This window comes from Zasmidium cellare, assembly GCF_010093935.1.
Source record: "Zasmidium cellare ATCC 36951 unplaced genomic scaffold M409scaffold_8, whole genome shotgun sequence".
Classification (NCBI taxonomy): Eukaryota; Fungi; Ascomycota; class Dothideomycetes; order Mycosphaerellales; family Mycosphaerellaceae; genus Zasmidium; species Zasmidium cellare.
In genome coordinates, this window is record NW_022986952.1 from 452554 (window position 1) to 472591 (window position 20038).

Consider the following 20038-nt stretch of genomic DNA (forward strand, 5'->3'; position numbering starts at 1 on the left):
CGGGACTGTGAGGAAGCAAAGATACCCATGTTAGATACAGTTATGCGTACAAATTGGAAAAAGAATTTGGGGATGCAGAGCCTTGAGGCATGTTAGTAAAGCTGACATATCTTCAAAGTGTTCTTGTTTCTGGTTGATCAAAGGTCAGGAGTCCTCGCGCCAGGTGTTGGAGAGGCATTCGATCGGGTGCGTCGGCAAATGGACCTTCTTCCACACTCGATTTATCGTCCTCAATCATCTCTTCGCGGCGATGGTGAGACCGAGGTAGGCGCGTGTCAAAGGTGTCGTCGAGGACGCGTATATCTAATCTCTCGGTCCGACGTTGTGGCCCGCATTGCCGTGTTTGATGTCTTTTGTTTTCCAGCCGGATGATCCTGGGAAACAATTCTGAGATGGCTTGGCAGCTTTTTATGTTGCTTGTTTCGCCGTCAGCTGCGTGAGTAGAAGCCTCGTGGACTGTGACAGTCGCGTTCTATTGTATCAACAGGACGGGAGGTTGTCTCAAGCCACCGGAGGCCAGAAGGATTTGACTTCACCTCTCCAATCTGCAAGGATCGCGGAAGCCAAGCCGTTCGCGGCTAGCTGGATTACGTCGACAACAGCAGCTGGAGAGGAGTCCGCCATTATTTCACACGTGCATTGTTGCGGCGCGATGTGGCGCTCGAATGCGCAAGACATTGACGGAGGCCGCTAATTTTAGGAGCAGATATGTAAAGCGGTCGTCGCTCCTTCTGTCGTTCGGTAAGTTTCCACATGCGATTCCACTGTCTTCACGTGCTTTCTTCTTCACTTGGCAACCAATGCGACCATAGAGGATGTGATAAGGGCGGAGGAGGTGGGCATAGCTATCTGGGCCCATAGTGAACATCAGGATGCTACTCTTCGCGAAGCAATGGGGTCGGGTGGCAGGCTGCATTCTCGCGGCACTGATATTTCTTTTCACCCTCACTAGTCTGGACATTCTACGGCCTTATCCTGAGCTCCTGAGATCATCACACGAGGATATCGCTGGATCCCATGCACATGATCTACCATATCGACCACAGGATGAACCGGAAGGCAGTGGCACGGGCGGATTGGATGTCAATGACAACTATGAGACCACACCTGGGATTGACGAACATGGAGCAAAATCGACGCCTACGATTAATGAGATCGTTTCAACGACTGCCCATCACATCTTCCTGGAGGGCACAAGGACACCGGATGCAGTATCGACTTCTTCAGAGCGACCAAGCGCAACAGACGATGCAGATCCAAGCGAGGCCAGCTCTGCTCCCGAGCCTTCAGAGACCGCCTTCAGGAAGACCATTGTGATGGGCAAGCTCTCGGAGGAAGACACCGAATGGGTGGCCGAGCTGGGAGAGTGGCAAAGCGCAATCTATACCGTCGATCTTTCTGGCAACGAGACTTCACCAACCGGCTTCAAGACTGAGATGAACAAAGCAAAAGAGGCCACTCCGTATCTCACTTACATTGTGGATCACTACGACACCTTCCCGGACGCGGCAGTCTTCATCCATGCGCATAGGAACGGGTGGCCGGCAGCCTGGCACAACGACGCGAAGGGCTACGATGCCATGAATATGCTCCATCAGCTGAAGATGGAAGCCGTCCTGGATCGCGGATTCGTCAACCTGCGATGTGTAGGAGACCCTGGCTGTCCTGCTGAAATCCAGCTGAACAGAAACCCTCCAGAGCAGTCAAGACATGCAGAGATTGCGTACCCATACGTGTACAGTGACTTCTTTAATATGACCGTCCAGGAAGTCAGAGAGCAAGTGCCAATCGTGGCGACGCCTTGCTGTGCTCAGTTTGCAGTTTCGAAAGAACAAGTTCTCAAACGACCAAAGACAGAATATGAACGATTTCTGCAGCTGATCAAGGAGTCGAAGTACGACGATGAGACGCTCGGCACGGTCATGGAATACATGTGGCATATCCTCTTTGGAAGAGATCCTGTCCATTGCGAGAATACACAGCAGTGTTGGAAGATTGTCTATGGACGAGAGGCGGACTGGAGCAACTTTGGATGATGACTTTCGAGTTTTCGGATTAGCGAGCCGTCTAGCGATTTGGCTCGTCGCCAGCAAGATTTTAGAGGCACCCAAGGACATTCACACATGGATCACAGCGAATGGACATGCATGGAAGAAGGACATCCGCGTGAGCAGACATGCGTTTGATGGCTCAGCGCTATGCTCATTGCGCGTTGTATACGGCCATCCAAGCCAGTAGCGAAGCCGATGCGAGCAGACCTGTGCTCGACTGCGGCGATACGCTCCCAAGTGAGCTTGAAAGGCGATGGCGGTGGTTCCGCTTAACAAGCTTGGGTCATGATGAGCAGGTTTCGAAGCAGTTTGATGTAGAGCCTGAGTAGGTTTTGGTATCTTTACAGACGAGTTCGAGCAGCGAGGTGACACTATGCCGCCTGAGCTGGTCAACGTATGATGGTCACCTCAAACCACCATTCGACTCGATTTGGGGGGAAATGTGGCATGTTGTTATATCTACGATTCTGGAGGATCGGATCTAAGAGCCAAAATAGCTGTGCAAATGAATAATAAATGCTAGAGACTTGGAACGGCTGCTTTGCGGTGGTGCGGGACGATGCCAGAGATTAAGCTGGGTGTGTTTCCCAAGACGTCAATGCCAACACCCGCGTGGCTTGACAATGAGCCTCTACGGTGCTGATGAGTGCTACTCCGCATCTTTGACATTATTCTGCCGCAGTTTATGGCAACGCGTGGATAAGGATAGTCCACCCTTCGCGATCGGATACTCCTTTTCGATTCATCCAGGCTTAGGTCAAGCGATGGTCTGACGGTCAGGCCTCCAGTAAGACCGGCCCGGGCAAACAACGAGATCTAGAATTTTCAGCGTAGGCTTGCTTGAAGGTGTTTGATGAAGCCAGTGGTGGTTTCGTTGGGGAAATATAGAGTATCGAGTAGACAAGTGTGGTACGTGGCAGGGACGCACGGGCTTGATTTTGTTAATGCCTCAGGCAGGAACTCCTTTACCCTGTCGTTCTAGCCGCCTGGATCTCACGTCTCCCTTGGACGACTGCGCCTCGATGAGCTTCCAAATGCTCGCTAGTCATCACGGTTGATTGCGGTTCCCAATTCCTTTCTTATACAACTGAAGCATCTCATATCGCAGACGATAGCCCAGTCACAATGTCAGGTCCTCCTCCTCCGCGGATTAACACCCAGGACGTACAAGGGCAAGATGTCGTCTCTGGTATGTCTAGAGCTTGCGCGCTCCTGGCCGAGCCAATGCTGACGTCCATGTGCTCAGAATCATCCGATGATCATTTCTCCTCGGCATCAGAAGGCACCCCCAATCCCAACCGCTTGAGCGCAGAGAACCCCGGTTCTCCCATCCCTATCACAAGAGTTGAACGCGTTGACGACTCGGCGGCGCATGGCGAGGTTCCTGGCACACCTGCATATGAAATGCGCATGAGGGACGCCGTACCAGACGAGATTGAGATCGTACCAGAAGGCAAACGTTCTAGGAGCGCAACAGCAAGTAGGAGCCGCTCTGCTTCCCACTTGTCAGCCGACAGTCGACCACAAACACCTGGGGGTTCGCCGGTTCCACGCACTGTTGTGGAACGGGTAGGCGACAAGCAACATTACGGAGAGGTCGAAGGTACATTGGCACACCAGCAGAGGATGATGGACGCAAAGCCCGATGAGGTCAGGAAAGCTCCACCTGAGGCGATAGATGGTAGGTGAGTGCTTTGCATGGCAGCCGGACAAGCAGATACTGACAACATGCAGCGGACAAGGTCACGGAGAGTCTTCGACGGGAGGGTCGGACGTAGAGCAAGATCCAGAGGACAGACAAGCTTGGTTTCGGTCAATGTGGGAGGGCAAGTCGAAAGACGAACCTCCACCTCAAGAAGAGTCATCAAACGATGCAGATGATGACGACGACTTTGGAGACGACTTTGACGAGTTTGCTGAGGGTGGTGGTGATGATGACTTTGGTGATTTCGACGAGGCAACTCCCACTCCAGCAGCCCTTGAATCAGAACCTACACCCACAGCTCCCAGTATAAGCGTCCTTGCCGGCCTTGTAAGTAGTCTCACGGAATCAGCGTCTCGTACAAATACTATCCTGGAGATGTTGAACAAGCTGACTTTCCCTTGCAGCCTCCTCTAGATCTCAAGCTGGATTTGTCTGCAGCAGAACTGCAAGACCTCACCACATCATATCTTGATGCCATCTTCCCAGACTCAACACCTCCGCCCTCGTCAATACCACCCTTGGACATGTCCAACAGTTCACCCTTTCTTTCTGACCGATCACTCTCCCTCTGGCAACAACTAGTACAACCGCCGCCTATGCAGCCGCCGAACTGGACACGAAGCAAGATTCGACGACTGTTCCTGGTATCTCTTGGAGTACCCGTGGACCTCGACGAGATTCTACCTCCATCCAAACAAAAGCGTCTCGTGCTACCAAACATCAATCTCACATCACCTCGAGCATCAACGAACGCCCTTGATCGCATAAAACAAGGCGATGCAAACGACTCCTCGACTTCGATAGATTCGAAGACAGGAGCACCCAAACGACCCAAACGGCAAGGGACTTTCAAAGGCCCGCCAGCTCCACCCGACTTCGATGCGAATTCAGCCATGCTCATCTGCAGGACCACAGAAGAGGCTGTCAAAGGCTTCACTGATGATGAGCTCAAAGACCACGTCTTCACCCTGGAGATTCTCAATAAGAAAGCAAGTACAGTGCTTGAGTACTGGTTGCAAAGAAAAGACGATGCTCTCAAGGAGAAGGAAGCTCTAGAAGGGGTGATCGAGAATTTGGTGGGCTTCGTGAAAGGGAGGAGAGGGAAGTGATGCTCGTGACCTCAGGCGAAAGGTCTGTGGGAGAGACATCATATGACAAGCTGATTCTTGTATGGTCATAAATGAGGTTAGCGAAGCACAGTGCGCCGGAGTTGTATACCCAAAGATGCAATGACAATCGATCCTGACAGATGCCGGCGATGGAAATCGCCCCCTTCACATCCCAATTCGTGGCTGCCCTTGCCAACTCTCGCTCGTCGGTACCTCACACTTGCTCGAGGACATCACCTGCAAACACATGCATTCGATCAAGCTGCATTCCCACATCGTCGCAAACGGCACATGCAAACAATCGTCAGATACCATTACTCACAAACATGGACAACACCTACTTCCTCCACCAACTGTTCGGATACCAGACTTACCGAATCTATCAGCTACAGAAGCAGCTCTCAGAAAGCCAAGCGCGTGAGCAGCAACTCACAGAAAACAACCATGGCCTGCGAGACGAGGTCGACCGTCTTCGCTATTGTGAGTCTCGTACCTGATGAGCGCTTGACGATGAGAGCTTGCTGACCAGACCAGTGTCGAGGCCCTCCCGCTTGCTCGAGAGACTGCCTGCTAAGATCAGGGTCATGATATGGGGACTTTGCGTGGCTCCTGGGAAGTATTTCTTGAAACCTCGGCCGACGCATGACCGCCGATATAAAGACATGGAAGAGTTCTTTGAGCCTGAATGGCAGGTCAGTGCGATGCGTTGGTTTTTCTCTCCAGAGTGGGATATTGATACAGTCGCAGCTTTTCCTGGTCAATCGCCTCGTGCGCGCGGAAGCCTTGGAAGTCTTCTTCAGGGAGAATCACATCGTCGTCAATGATGAGCCCAGGTGCCGTCTGCTTCTCGAACAGCCGTGGACAGATGGTGCAGGGCAGGCATTTTCCCTATTCTCAGCAAAGCACATGACCTCCATCAGCGTCTCTTTTGACATGCGTGGGCTTTCGGCCCCGTCTTCGAATCCGCTCACCTGGGCCAACAGCCTGCGGCAACCGGCAACCTTTTTGCTCAATGTACCCAATGCCACTTGGGCCGCATTGACATTGCAACAGCGAATGGAGTACGCACACGACATTCTGAGCGCGAACGTTTCCTTCGCCTGGTCCCAGATTCTCCTCCATGCTACGGGGAGCTTGTCATGGTCGCCGCCGTCAGCTCTTCGCTTTCTCCAGATTGATGTGACCAACTGTTATTGCAGGCAAGGGTGCTGCAGGGCTGTGGCGCGTGCCGCGGAGGGCCTTGCACGATGCAGATTCGAAGAGTCGTTGGAAAAGATTGAGATTCTGGGTACGAAGACAGAGGCCGAGCGGAACCTGTTCATCGATAGCTTGATTGGGTCCCGGAGAGAGTCGCTCGCTACATGTCAGCCGAAGTTGACCTTCAGAGCTTTCGAGTTGGAGGGTAGAACGGATGATCTGAACACTCTTCACTTGGATGGTCTCGATACCCAGCTTGGCGATGCGGAGGTTGATATGGCGTCGCTCTGGAGACAACATTTGGCGGATGTTGCTGAAGAAGATGAGGAGTGAAGGAGGAGTCCTGCTGCTTGGACTGAAAGCGTTCTCTCATGGTCCATTACGGACGTCTGTCGCTTCATCATTGTTGTGAGGCTCTGATCAGTTGTCATGTACATGTAGCTTTCAGCAAACACAAGCAGAGCATTTCACGTAGTTGATAATGCTACGGCCCGTGGTTGTCACGGAATGAAGGATCAACCATGAACTGCACTTTCTCTCCTCGTCCTGTTCTTGTCTCACGCCGATCACTCTCGTCGTGCGCTCGGAAAGTCACTGTTGTCTGGAGAGAGGGAGATAGCCGAACCCAAGACCGGATCTTCAAAATCCTCCTTGCTCTGGTCGAGTACATCGCCGACATGTACGTCACGAAGTCGGGGCTCTTCAGAATGGCTTCACGCGACAAGGCTACCCTCCTCGTTCCGGTCAAAGTGGAACGTATGAAACTGCCAGAACTGCCATCTCCCCGACTTTTCACGAGCGATCGTGCTGTTCATCGCACTCTAAGCTGCTTTGACGGACTGGGAGTAATGGGGATGAATCTTCCACTTTGAGCAGAACACCGGTCGTGTTGTGTCTTGTTGAGTCTCTTTGGTCAGACTGTGCTATGGCAACGCGTGGATAAGGAAGGCAGTGGATTCGTGTGAACCATCCATGCCGCGTACAGCTGCGTAACGTGAAGTTGATTGGTCGGCTCTTGAAATTAGGAGACACAGGTCCTTCGTGGCTGTGAAAAATGAGCAGATAGGGACATGTGGAAGGTTGGCAGAATGTAGCTGGCAAGGATACACAGTACTAGTAGGCATTGTGCGATGATGAACATCTGTGTCTGTTAAAATAGAATGATGGACAGCCTAGCAATTGAGACGTGTAGCGCAGCAGCACGGACGCTGAGTCACGTGAGAAGCCCATGGGCAGGAGATGGGCGATGGCTGATGACATCTATCGAACTCCTCCACAGACCCTTGCACTTCACAGCCAGCACCTCGTTCTGATATTCTCCCCACGTACCGCACCTCCCAACTCCATCCGAATCCGTCCAGCGTTGCCGGCACTCGTTTCATTCAGAAACCAATACACCAGTTTGGTAAGTCGCATCGTCCCTGGCTCCTCCTTGGTTGCGCCTCGAGCGGCTCCACCGCGAGCATGCTTCCACCACTACGCCGTCGCAAATGCGCTCTGGTCCAGATACCTGGGCCTTGTAACACGCATCGCTGCGGAGATCGACCGCGGCCGACAGACCAGTGGACTCAATGTCCTTGTCGAAGAGCATGGCAACATAGGCACGTGGCATTTGCGCGGCCGACTACGCCTGCCTGCGCGGCGGTCAACAATCTGCAGCTGCTGGCATCGAGAGAGAGGGCAACACAGCAGTCGCCCAGTAAACCACCATTGACAACTGCCCAACGCGACTGCACAATCAACAAATCGGCCTGATACTGCCTGTGTGCGGCGCGGCAGCCCTGTCGCCGCAATTTTCGTCCTTGCAACGCGACGACTTTACCGACTCAGCTAACACCTCAACACAGACACTGACCGATCCTCCTCGTCACAATGGGCTACGAAGATTCTGTCTACCTCGCGAAGCTTGCTGAGCAGGCTGAGCGCTATGAGGGTATGTTTGCACGCTGCCGATCCTTCCAGAGCTCGCGCTGACCGCTTCCCAGAAATGGTTGAGAACATGAAGGCTGTCGCCTCGGCCGACCAGGAGCTGTCCGTGGAGGAGCGAAATCTGCTCTCCGTCGCCTACAAGAACGTCATCGGCGCTCGTCGTGCTTCCTGGCGCATCGTCACGTCCATCGAGCAAAAGGAGGAGAGCAAGGGCAACGAGCAGCAGGTCACCCTCATCAAGGAGTACCGCCAGAAGATCGAGGCCGAGCTCGCAAAGATCTGCGAGGACATCCTTGAGGTCTTGGACAAGCACTTGATCCCATCTGCTCAGAGCGGCGAGTCGAAGGTCTTCTACCACAAGATGTGAGTCAATATACAAACAGACGGCCGTTTGCAGTACTGATAAGGGTTGTGACGCAGGAAGGGTGACTACCACCGCTACCTCGCCGAGTTCGCCATGGGCGACAAGCGCAAGCAGTCCGCCGACAAGTCCCTCGAAGCGTACCATGCCGCCACCGAGGTCGCTGGCACCGACCTTGCCCCAACTCACCCAATCCGTCTCGGCCTGGCCCTGAACTTCTCCGTGTTCTACTACGAGATCCTCAACTCCCCAGACAAGGCCTGCCAAATGGCCAAGACCTCGTTCGATGAGGCCATTGCTGGTATGTTCAAATTTGCCATCTTGGATTCGTGATGAATGCTAACTTTTCGCAGAGCTCGACACCCTGTCCGAGGAGAGCTACAAGGACTCCACCCTCATCATGCAGCTTCTCCGCGACAACCTGGTAAGTTCAGCAGCACGCAATATATATGAGACAATTGCTGACATCTTCACAGACCCTCTGGACGTCCTCTGAGGCCGAGCCATCTGGAGAGCCAGCCGCCGCTGGCGAGGCCGAGAGCAAGGACACCAGCGATGCGCCTGCTGGTGAGGAGGCCAAGCCTGCCCAGTAGTTGTTCTCTGCAGTTTCTCACATACATCGACGGTCGTTCGTTGAGAGCGGGTGGAGCAGCGTGGTTGCTCGGAGCTGGCGGAGCATTCTCTTTTCTTGGACGTAGAGGTTGGAGGGTGCGAGACGGATTATCTTGCATCACGGTAGCTACCCTTTATGCCTACAGACCTCGATCCTGACTCTGAAAACCCCAAAAACAAGCCTGAAATGAACAAATTCAGAAGACTGATACCTTTGACTTCCTCTCATGCGTTTCACTTGGCTTTGGGATCGTGACGTGACGGCTTTGCCACAGCATTCCTGAAACACAGCTTTGCGGCTGTGCTGCTTGGACATGCTCGGTCTACCGACTGCTCGGCGCAAGTATACCTCATTTGCGATCAGGCACGGAAAGATCAAGGAGTGGGATTGATCGAATGTGGACGTTGCTGCCCCAGGCACGTCTCCCAACGTCCAAGCGCGATTATTCTCCCCAAATGTATTTGAAGGAATGAATTGCAACGATGAAGACGATACTATCGAGATTGACGATGGAAAATACCTGCAACCCGGTACTCGTGGCATGCGGCTCTTCAGATGAAACCAACCCCCACGGCCTCTCTGACTCCCCAGTAATGTTGCTACCCAACTACCTCACGCTGCTACGATGACAGTAAGACCAGTGTCATGAATGACTCGGCATTTGTCAATCCCCTCTGCTATGTGCGTGCTTTCGTGATCTCCATGGTACAATACAACGTCTCTCCGAGGGAGGCTGTGATCCGGATTACTGGTCAACGACGAGAGCGAGTCTGGCCACGCAAGGCATGGTGAGGGAAGGGAGAATGGGAGCGTGCTTGATATAGGTATCTCAGGGGCGGGTTATAATACTGCAATAGCTGTATTGGCCGGAAGAGGCTCGTCCTCCCCCCGGACCATATAGATAATGGTGGTGGTGGTGGTTGTAAGTCGTGTCAGCGCTAGGAGGTAGCCCAACGTCTCTCGCGAAGGCTGTCGACTCCGAGTCACGACCCACGAAGGCGTCGCTGGTGCTGCTGCCGTGAGCGGTGTTCGGCGAGAACAGGTGGGCGACGGCGGAAACAGCCCCTTTACTGCCCAGAGCGCCATGCCGTGACGAAGCTGGGAGAGGGCAGACGGGGTTTTCAGGAAGGCTTGCAGCAATTTTGAGTTTTCTATGAACGGACGGTAGAGCCGTAGACCCCACTGCCCAGTGCCCGCTTCGCCTTTGCCGTCCCTCTCAGTCTTACCTCGACGTCCAGCTCGTCGTCCTGTCTCTCCGTCCCTTCTGCAACCGAATCATCTCTCCTTCCGGCGTACTTCCAGGCAAGCGGGTGTTCGTGCTTTGATACCTTCGGTGCTGCACCTCTGATCCTCTGCGTTGCGATACTACCGACACCACTGGTAAGTCGCCCTGTCCTGCCCCGGCTGGGCCGAGAGCTGAGGCTCTGAGCCGCTGCCCAAATCAATCCCTGCACCCATCGCTGGATCGCGCACATCAATTGCGCGGAGCAGCGCTGCCAGTCACCTGATCACTACACTACCCTCCCTCTCTCACGTCGACGCACACTGCTCGCCTGGCGCGACACACCTCGTCGCCGCTGAAGCAGTCCTTACTGTGCTCGCACCACCCCGAGTCCCTCTCGCGATTACACGGAACCCTCCCGCCTTTCGAAGCGCCTTGCTGCCTTCCTTCCCACCTTTCGGACTGCTCGCTGCACCTCATCGCCAGCGCCCCGGCTCACTTCTCTGCAGATTTAGAATCTTTCGGCCAAACAATCTGCTCCCCAGGACGCTCATTCTGCGACTGCGACTGCGACTTCATTTCAGCGAGCGGCGTCTTTGGCACGGCAAGCGACCAGCAGTTCTTCTGCACACCACATATCCGCGGAATCCTTTGCGGCAATCACGAGACTTCGCGGCCAGCGCGCAGCCTCATTTCCTACTCTTCACGAGCCACGGCCGGTCGAGCATACTTATTGTCTTTCAAGTCAGTCGCAACCATGGGCGCCTGGTTTGCTGCGTCACTTCGACTCACTTTGCGCATCGGCTTACAGCTTCGCAGACGAGCAAACTCCGTTACGTAAGCACACACGCGACCAATCCATCCATTTCGCCCACGACTCGACGACAACCGCAGCTATGAGCTTTCCGAACTTCGAGGGTGGTGCGCAGCCACCGCAGCAAGGCGGCGAAGAGCAAGGAGGTTTCGGTGCAGCACCAGGCGCACCTCAGCAGCCGACGGCATTGGGACAGCAGATGGATCCAAGTCAGCAGCAAGGCCAGTTCCCAGGCGCACCACAGGGCGCACCAGGTGCTGCTCAGCAGGCTCTCCAGCCAGGTCAAGAACAGAAGACAACCCTATGGTAAGCACAGTCACGTGTCAGTGAAGCGCACATGCTGACATTGCACAGGATGGGTGAGCTGGAGCCATGGATCGACGAGAACTTCGTGCGCAGTGTCTGGTTCGGCATGGGCTATCAAGTGAACGTCAAGATGATTAGGGACAAGTTCTCGGGGTATGCGCGCATTTATGTCCATTCCTAGCGGCGCATGCACAATACTGACTGAAAGGCCTAGAAGCAATGCCGGCTACTGCTTCGTCGACTTTGAGAACCCGGAGCAGGCTTCTCGTGCGCTGCAGCTCAATGGCCAGGTCATTCCGAATTCGAACCGTCAATTCAAGCTCAACTGGGCTTCCGGTGGTGGTCTAGCGGATCGCAGCCGCGATGACAGGGGTCCGGAGTACTCGATCTTCGTCGGCGATCTCGGCCCAGAAGTCAACGAATACGTCCTCATGTCGCTCTTCCAAGGCAAGTACACATCATGCAAGTCGGCAAAGATCATGTCCGATCCCATCAGCGGCATGTCTCGTGGCTACGGTTTCGTGCGGTTCGCCGACGAAGGCGATCAGCAAAAGGCACTGCACGAGATGCAGGGCGTCTACTGCGGCAACCGACCCATGCGCATCTCCACCGCAACTCCTAAGAACAAGAGCGGTGGCGGCGGTCCTGGAATGGGTGGAATGCCTGGCAACCCCAACATGGGCGTCTACTCGATGGGTGCTCCACCCATGGGCTTCTACGGCGCACCTCAACCCATGAACCAGTTCACCGATCCCAACAACACCACGGTCTTCGTCGGCGGTCTCTCTGGATATGTCACCGAGGATGAGCTGCGCTCGTTCTTCCAGGGCTTCGGCGAGATCACCTACGTCAAGATTCCTCCAGGCAAGGGATGCGGTTTCGTGCAGTTCGTCCAGCGCCATGCTGCCGAGATGGCCATCAACCAGATGCAAGGCTACCCGATCGGAAACTCTCGTGTGCGGTTGAGCTGGGGTCGTTCGCAGAACAACTCCGGCCCAGCCGGCACTCCATATCGTCCTGCGCCTCCACCACCTGTGTATCCGTCGATGGGCATGCCTCCGCAGCACCCATACGGCAACTTTGCACCCATGAAGGTAAGAAATCAGCTACACTTGAGGAAGAACTTGGACTAACTTCATCACAGTAAGCGCATTTTCGTCCTTGATGCCTTGAGTGAGATTGCACTTTAGCGGGAGTTGGTCAAAGGTTCACGATCTGCCTTTTACTATCTGCATGCTCGAATCGCGTTTTCTTACGACTACCCACGAGAACGACTCAAACAGCACGAACGATCTCTCTCATGGCATGAATGCATACGGGCAACGGGGCGGTCAGACTGCTGGGATTACAGAAAAGTTTCATTTACACATTTCCTTCCTTGATGCTGCTATTCGACAATCAGAAGAAACGACTTGCTACAACACCTTCAACAACCCGATCATCATAACTACACCACCCTCGACACCATTACCACACCCCACCGACCACCACCCGATCAACCCTTTTCACCCCTCGACACTCACGGAGCAACCCCTTCTTTTCTGCATAGACTGCGGCCAAGTTTGGGAAGTTGCTTTGCTGTACAACAGATTGGCCTTGCAGCGATGGCGCGCGGAAGAGGGGTGGCTGTTTTTAGATAGCTGGTTTTGGTCTTCTTTCACGAGGGGCCTCACCGGGGAAGTCTTTCATGCTTCTGATTTTGCAGAGGCAAGGCAGCTACCAGAAAATGATGATTTCTCAGATTTGGAATGTTCTAGTGTCTTTTTTGTCCTTTTGTGTTTGTGATTCTGCTTCTTCGAATGGTTGTGACTTCTTGTGTACTTGGGCTGACCACTTTGCAGTGCTCTCGACGTATTCACATAACTCTATGAAGATACTTCAAACATTCGAATTGGTTTACATTCGTTTTGCGCCGAAGACTTGCCTGGAGCACCTGGAACATGCGGCTGTCTTGCTGGTGGTTGCCAAGCCAAGCATGTGAAAGTTGAAGCTGGACGTGCCTTCCACGGCCACTTTCTTCGGGGTTTGCTCTTTCCTCGATCGAACAAAGTGAGCAGGCGCGGGGCGATCTTTTTGTTCCGAATGGCAATGGCGTGCGCGTCACCAGTCGTCGTGCCTTCCTGATTCTGAACACGCGATTGCCAGGTCGATCTAATCCCGGACAACCTCGTTCGTCTCTCCGATCGACTTCTTCCACTCCCCCGACCACGCACCATTGTTCGCCAACAACTTTCGCATCGCTTGCCGTCCGAAGTCGATAGCAAGCAACAACACCGCGACCATGCGCTACGAAGACTGGGATGTCCTCCTGTTCAACGGACAACACACGGAGAGTGGCCATATTCCGCTGAAGGAGTTCAAGACGCAGTGCTATGCGCTTGAGGATGCGTCGCTTGCGACTAGCGATCTCACGGGCGGTGAGTAGATGTCGGAGAGGGAAGAGATGCAATGCGCTGATGATGAATGTAGCCCACTGCATCGCTCCTCTGATTACGTGCTTCACTCCAAGCATCGATGAGGGTTTGCCGTTCCAGGTAAGTCAATCGTGATCTATATACTTGCGCGCATTATGTACTAACAGCCTCCAGGTATGCCAATTGACATTGCTGCACCCCTTCAAGCTACTAACATCCACAGGTCTCCGTCCACTCCTGGACTCCAAAGCCCTTCTTCTACTCCAGCCTCGAAGGAACTCAAGCTGGTGCGCCAACTCAGTTGTGGCAGGTCAAGATCATGGTCGATGGCTTCGATGCGTGGTGAGTTCAGTGTCTTTCGTCGTGCTTCATGCCAGAGTATTGATGAGTTGATAGCATCGAGCACTACCCGGAGAACGTCCACTGGCCCAAGGTCATTCCTGCGGCCAACTTGTTTCCAACCGACACCGAAGGAAACATGCAGCCACTGCGCTTTCCGAAATTCTACAAGTCGGTCATGTCTCAGCACCACTGGGATGCCAACGACTTCAAGGGTCGCATCAAGGTCGAGATCTCTGAGGGCTATGTCAAGCTTGAGCAGGGCAAGCAGGTGTTCGTCAAGCTGATGAACCACGCCACGTTCAACTTTCAACCAGCCCCACTGGGTATGTATGATGTCTCGTTATACATGATCGTATCTGACACTTTACAGACGTCCTCCAGCGCGCTGCCATCGCTTGGCCAAACACGGCGATCTTCAAGAACCCCATCAAGTCTGACGGTGGTCTTGTATTTGGTCAGGGGCCAGCCTTTGCCAGCCGCGCTACGCACCAGCGCAACATGAGCGCTAGCAGCATGAACAGCATGCAGTCCTCCCCATCCTACTTTGGCGGCCCACTTCCTCCCTCCTCCTTCAACTACGCACCAGGCCTTGTTCCACCCAACACCTACGCCAACAGCAGTCGATCTTCTTCCGCATACTCGACCATCCCTGTTTCTTCGCTGCCATTGCCTGTCGCTGTTGCTGCCGCCGCTGCCAGATCCCCGGCCTGCCCCAGCAACTCCACCCTTCAAGATCACGTCCAGCTGCGCATCCCAAGCGACCAGCTCGAGAAGATACTGAGCGCGATCGGTACCCCAAAGGCTGTCGACCACAGCATGCCTCCTCCCCCATTGCCTCAGCATGTCATCGCGGCAGCCCAAGCTACTGGCAACGAAGCGGCCGGCGCCGTCGATCGACGTCTGGCGAATGGCTCTGATATCAGCATGCATCCTGACTGCGAGTCGTACCCAGTCTGCACTTCCGAAGACACCGAAGGCCGCGTCGTCCACAACCCACCAGGTATGGCAATACTCTTTCCAGACGTGAAGTAAGCTGACACCATCTAGCTCAAGGAGTGCGAAGCCGGAAGGAGGGAACGATTGACAACCACAACCGCGACTTCTTCTCCAACGTCCTCAATCCGGCATCGGCAGACCCCCTTGCCTCTGTCACGCATCCATCGTCTTCATCTCCAGTCAAGAACGACTCTGTCACGTCGTCAAGCCCGGCCCACAGCTCGGGCAGGAAGCGGACCCGTTCTGAGACGAAGACTACCAGTGTCAATGAGGGCTCACCCGAGAAGGTCGACAAGGACACGTCGAAGCCAGCGCGTAAGGTAAGCAGAGCATCGGCGCAAGCTGAAAAGGAGAACGTGCAACCTGATGAGGAGTCAATGGTGCTGGACCCTTGAAAGTATCTTTATCCAAGCATTGCTAACTCATCACTTTTCAGCTGCGCCGGCGTGTGACGGCTGGACCTGACGGATCATGAAGAAGCATGGAACACACAACGCACTGCATACTGCTATTGGACTGATCGATTGACGTGAAATGGCTCATGCAAGGGACGAAGAAGGGCTGTACAGCGCTGTGTAGAGAACTCTTTTGGCTGCGATACTACTCTGTAACAGCAAAGCTTGTACAACGAAACTCTGCAATACACAATCCCATGTCCTGTCGTTGAACTCATATAAACTCCTGCCACTCTTGCATTCCCGTTTACACCCTCAACGCATCAAAGAACCCCTAAAGCAAGTGCAGGCCGGCGACGCGGGAGAACGAGTCTAAGCGCTCGGAGGAATGCCTTGAACAATCGCGTTAGCCTGCATCAGGAGCGGGTCGTCGAAATCTTTGAAGTTCAACAACGCACCGGAAGCCTGGGCGGCCGTCTCGGCCTCGGCGCCAAAGTTGTCACGGCCGCTCGCAAAGACCTTGTCGAAGTCGTACTCGAACCATCTGATGTCCGGGTTCAGGCCCGCAAACTTCCACACGCCGTTGACCTTCTTGTACCAGTGCAGGTTGAAGCTGTGCGCGTGGCCCTTGACGGCGACCTTGGTCATGGTGGCGTCGGTGTACTTTTGGTGGGGCACGCGCAGCTGGTGGTAGCCGATGATTTCGTCGTCGCTGACTTTTTCCCACTTGGTGCCGCCGATGAAGTGCTGGGTCTTGAGGGTTGGGTCGCCGAGGACGTGCGGGTCCGAGGCCATCTTGATGAACTCGTCGGCGGGCATGGCTTCCCAGAGCTTGTTGAGGAAGCTGCGGTAGTCGATGCGGAGGGTTGGGGCGATGCATTTGGAGAGGCGGTCCCAGTCTTTGCTGTCGTAGCTGTCGGCCCATTCGTAGACGGCGGCCATGCAGCCTTGCATTTCTGGAGGTGGGGAGTGGCGTTAGCTATGCTGCGAGAACTTGAGGCTCGCTGTCACGCGAGCTGCTTTGTGCTGGTGCTGTTGAGGGAATTGCTAGCCATTGAGGGTTGCAGAAGCAGGGAACACACACACAACCCTCAACAGGGAATCAGGAGGTCTTCAAGTACGATGTGTTGTAATCAATCGCAATTGCATTGCGTCGTATAAATCCGCAAAAGATCTTCATCACTGCAACTTTTCCACCGCTTGAAAGAGAGCATCAAGCAGGAGGAGGATAGAGCATTCGGAGACTCACCCTCAAGGCTGATGAGCTTGACGGGCTCGAGCTGTGTTGGAGACATCTTGGGCGGTGCTTTTCTTGGAGAGGTAATGGTAGATGGAGCTTGTACGGAGGTGTTTTTGAAGACCAGGGATGAACCAAGAGCAGCTTCAGGCCAACCGCCAGCAGCCAGGGGCCTTCTTATGGAATTTCTGGGAGCAGGTACATAGTTTCAGGGTGCATACACTGGCGTGGAATGGCTGTTGTCACCGCCTTTCTCCCCACCATAGTCCGCCGCGATCTGGTTCCTCTGAGTTCGGAGCGGTGGGGCCGGGAGGCTCGCGGCAGCGAGTGAAGTCGTCTCTGACCATCCCACCGTGGTAATTTTGCGAGCTCCTATAGCGACAAGGAGATGAAATCGATCCTCTACCAGCATTTTGGTGGTTGCGTGTCAAGGCTCTCAGGAGGGGGGAGGGAGGGCTTGGAGCCAAATCCGAAGAATATCGAGGAGACGGTTCCTGCAGCAGCGCAGGTCAGAGGGGTCTAAAAGGAGATGTGAGATGTCGTGGCGGCGGCACAGACGAGCACCGAAAGGCCGAGAGGAAGTGGGCATCTCGGTGCCGAATGGCGGGCATTGCATCCAGCAGCTTTGATATTATTCTTCAGGATGCGTGTAGCAGGATGGAAGTTCGATACCGAAGCGGTCTGACATGGACATGATGATGCAGTGGTCCGAACGGACATGGAACGGCAACAGAAGTGTCGACGAAAGAGTTCTGCTGGTTGTCGATGGGATGCTTCAAGTGTCACGTGGCGAAACGATGATCTAAAATTAAAGTTGAGTCTAGTCCTCTTCCAGTAGTAAGATCAAAACAAACGAATCGAATTCGAGAAACATTGGCCTTTCAACACGGTCGATGTTGAATACCACGACATCATCGCCATGGACCACGAGAGCCTACGAACGGCCTCGACATACCTCAACAATCTCTTGCAGGCGCGAGGATTACTACGGAATGGCGAGCCGGTTGATTTCGTCAAGCCTTCGAAGGAGAGCCGAGCCCAGATCATCAACCTCGTTCACGACCTGATACTACGCGAAGACCGCGACAAAGACCGACAAGACCATGTAGCTCAGACTATACGACACCTACGATCGGAAGATGCACGGAAAATGCACGAAATCGAACGTCTGACCAGCCAGAATGAAGAGTCGGGCCGGGCAGCGGCGCAAGCCCAAGCAGCAGAGCGTGCTGCACAGAACGAGGTGAAGAAGGTGGAGAAGGCCATGAAGGCGCTTCAGGACCAGGCGACAAAGCTCAAGACAACACTGGCGCAAGTCAAGACGCAGTGTACGAATGATGTGCGCAAACGAGATCTGGAACTGGCGCGGCTCAAGACGTACTTGCAAGGACAACAGCGAGGCAACAGAGCGGGCATGACAGCACCGAGTATGACAGTGAAGAAGCAAATCAATGGTTCATCAGCGCACAATCTCGAAGACCCAGAGTACAGCTTGCGGCAAGAGACGACGGAGTTTCTGACACAACTAAGTCAAAGCCTCAGCGATGAGAATGACGGCTTGATCAGTCTTATTCGCAACGCGCTTGGTTCGCTAAGACCGCTGCTGGGTGTACCAGAAGGGACGAAGAAGCATCCTGACAGCGCGATGGGTAGTATGGGAAGCGAGGAGGACATCAATGGCAAGCAGAAAGGTGCTCATAGCATGCTCCATGCTTTGCCGACTTCGTACGAAGCGCTGTCTGCCGAAATAGAATCCACACTCGAGCAACTCAAGACCATCCTGACAAACCCGAATTTCGTGTCCATGGAAGAGGTGGAGGTGCGAGAAGAAGAGATTGCACGTTTGCGTGAGGGCTGGGATCACATGGAGAAGCGCTGGCGAGATGTGTTGTTCATGATGGAGGGCTGGCTCAAACGCATGAACACGGGTGATAGTATCAACATCGACGACTTGCGACAAGGCATGGGTCTCGTCTCACCAAACCGAGAACGAAACGAGGAGCGGGCGACAGCGGGCGACAACAGCTTGATGGACACGTCAACGAGCGAAATCAGACTGCCAGACATCGAGGAGGTCACCGAGGCGAGCAAGATACGCCTTTCTCCACCTGACCGGTCAGTCTCAACGAGAGGAAGCCCTCCAAAGAGGAAGCACGATGTGCTCGAGCCGCCAGCGTTCTTCGATTTGAGGCCGCCGACCAATGCAAGCAAGTCCGCACCACCTTCTCCACCAAAGCATGGATCGGATCCTCGCCCTGTGAGCTACAGTGACGAAGCAGCTTCTCTACCTTTGGACGATGACTACGAGAGCGAAGACCTCGAAGTGCCTCAGATGACAATCGCAGAGAAGTTAAGCGCTGCTCAAGAAGAAGCGGAGCAAGCTGCAGCCAATGCAGCCAATGCACGTGAGAGTAAAGGCAAAGCTACTAGGCGAGAACAGGTACCGACGGCGAAATTGAATGGGAGCTTGGATGAGCTATCGAATGAGAGGGACGATGACACGCTGGGAAAGATGCCGAGTCCGATGGGGAAGAGGACGAAAATCAAGGGCAGGCCGAAGAAGAGGAAGAGCACGTTGACTCCGGACGAGTTTGCGAGCTTGATCGTTGGCGGTGATGACTAGATGTGTGGCACGACAGCAACTCGACCATGAACGTCGGGATGTTGTGGTTGCTACGGAGTCCCACCATCTCGATCCATGGCTGTTGGTTACACTGCAGTGGTGACAGTCCAGCTGAGGCTTGTGCCGGCCCGCCGTAGGATAACGCTCTGAATGAATGATGAGTCCACTTTGGCCTCGCGTGGGAGCTATCGGTCCCTCTATCGAGCAAGCCACGCCTTTGTTTGATATATCCTGGTTCAGTGATCCGTTGGGTTTTGTGGAGGCTGCATGGAGGCGTACAACTCCGGGGCGGCCTCGAACGAGAGCCGAGCGGGGTCTCGAGAACATGTTGGACGCTCTTCGAGGTAGATCTTTGATGCAAACTGGAGCGACCACGTTTCCATATCAGAGCACAGTCAAACTTTCGTATCAGCGTGGTCGTTCCTCGCTTCTAAACTCGATCTCTTGACAGAAGGCAATCGGTTGCTACTGACGTTGTTGTACCACCGACGAGCCATCGTTTTCCATGGATAATGCTTTCCGACTCGCTCGGCCATGTGAAGATATCACAAGCCCATTCCAGGAACCCTTGCATGGCTTGCCAGCCTCCTCCAACGGACTGACCGGTGGTGTGTGTTGCTCAACACACCGAGCCAACTTGCGAAATCCAAGGTGTAATATATGACGCTCCCACCATGATGCGCCGTAACCGCCCAGATTTCAGGCTATCATCGTGTGTGCATGA

The 20038-nt window shown here is 54.2% G+C and overlaps 8 protein-coding genes across 8 annotated transcripts; 7 read left to right on the top strand and 1 right to left on the bottom strand.

The window, feature by feature from the left end:
- Positions 1-1316: 1316 nt before the first annotated feature.
- Positions 1317-2036, top strand: M409DRAFT_64465 (uncharacterized protein; the record flags this gene model as incomplete). Its single annotated transcript, XM_033816096.1, has 1 exon — positions 1317-2036. One exon carries the CDS (start codon positions 1317-1319, stop codon positions 2034-2036), a length of 720 nt encoding a protein of 239 aa, XP_033670994.1.
- A 1140-nt stretch (positions 2037-3176) lies between these two features.
- On the top strand, positions 3177-4865 carry M409DRAFT_64466 (uncharacterized protein; the record flags this gene model as incomplete). Its single annotated transcript, XM_033816097.1, has 4 exons — positions 3177-3240; positions 3298-3736; positions 3786-4083; positions 4161-4865. The coding sequence occupies 4 exons, from the start codon at positions 3177-3179 to the stop codon at positions 4863-4865; spliced, it is 1506 nt and encodes a 501-aa protein (XP_033670995.1).
- Positions 4866-5191: 326 nt separating this feature from the next.
- Positions 5192-6395, top strand: M409DRAFT_19713 (uncharacterized protein; the record flags this gene model as incomplete). The annotated part of the gene is made up of 3 exons (XM_033805058.1): positions 5192-5345; positions 5400-5557; positions 5613-6395. 3 exons carry the CDS (start codon positions 5192-5194, stop codon positions 6393-6395), a joined length of 1095 nt encoding a protein of 364 aa, XP_033670996.1.
- A 1539-nt stretch (positions 6396-7934) lies between these two features.
- M409DRAFT_51868 (uncharacterized protein) lies at positions 7935-8945 on the top strand (the record flags this gene model as incomplete). Its single annotated transcript, XM_033811925.1, has 5 exons — positions 7935-7995; positions 8048-8354; positions 8412-8653; positions 8706-8776; positions 8829-8945. The coding sequence occupies 5 exons, from the start codon at positions 7935-7937 to the stop codon at positions 8943-8945; spliced, it is 798 nt and encodes a 265-aa protein (XP_033670997.1).
- A 2138-nt stretch (positions 8946-11083) lies between these two features.
- Positions 11084-12497, top strand: M409DRAFT_19715 (uncharacterized protein; the record flags this gene model as incomplete). The annotated part of the gene is made up of 4 exons (XM_033805059.1): positions 11084-11307; positions 11356-11460; positions 11522-12401; positions 12456-12497. 4 exons carry the CDS (start codon positions 11084-11086, stop codon positions 12495-12497), a joined length of 1251 nt encoding a protein of 416 aa, XP_033670998.1.
- A 1091-nt stretch (positions 12498-13588) lies between these two features.
- Positions 13589-15454, top strand: M409DRAFT_19716 (uncharacterized protein; the record flags this gene model as incomplete). Its single annotated transcript, XM_033805060.1, has 6 exons — positions 13589-13724; positions 13777-13841; positions 13945-14063; positions 14118-14386; positions 14434-15063; positions 15111-15454. The coding sequence occupies 6 exons, from the start codon at positions 13589-13591 to the stop codon at positions 15452-15454; spliced, it is 1563 nt and encodes a 520-aa protein (XP_033670999.1).
- A 372-nt stretch (positions 15455-15826) lies between these two features.
- Positions 15827-16396, bottom strand: M409DRAFT_64469 (uncharacterized protein; the record flags this gene model as incomplete). The annotated part of the gene is made up of 2 exons (XM_033816098.1): positions 15827-15846; positions 15913-16396. 2 exons carry the CDS (start codon positions 16394-16396, stop codon positions 15827-15829), a joined length of 504 nt encoding a protein of 167 aa, XP_033671000.1.
- Positions 16397-17610: 1214 nt separating this feature from the next.
- On the top strand, positions 17611-19314 carry M409DRAFT_64470 (uncharacterized protein; the record flags this gene model as incomplete). Its single annotated transcript, XM_033816099.1, has 1 exon — positions 17611-19314. One exon carries the CDS (start codon positions 17611-17613, stop codon positions 19312-19314), a length of 1704 nt encoding a protein of 567 aa, XP_033671001.1.
- Positions 19315-20038: the final 724 nt, after the last annotated feature.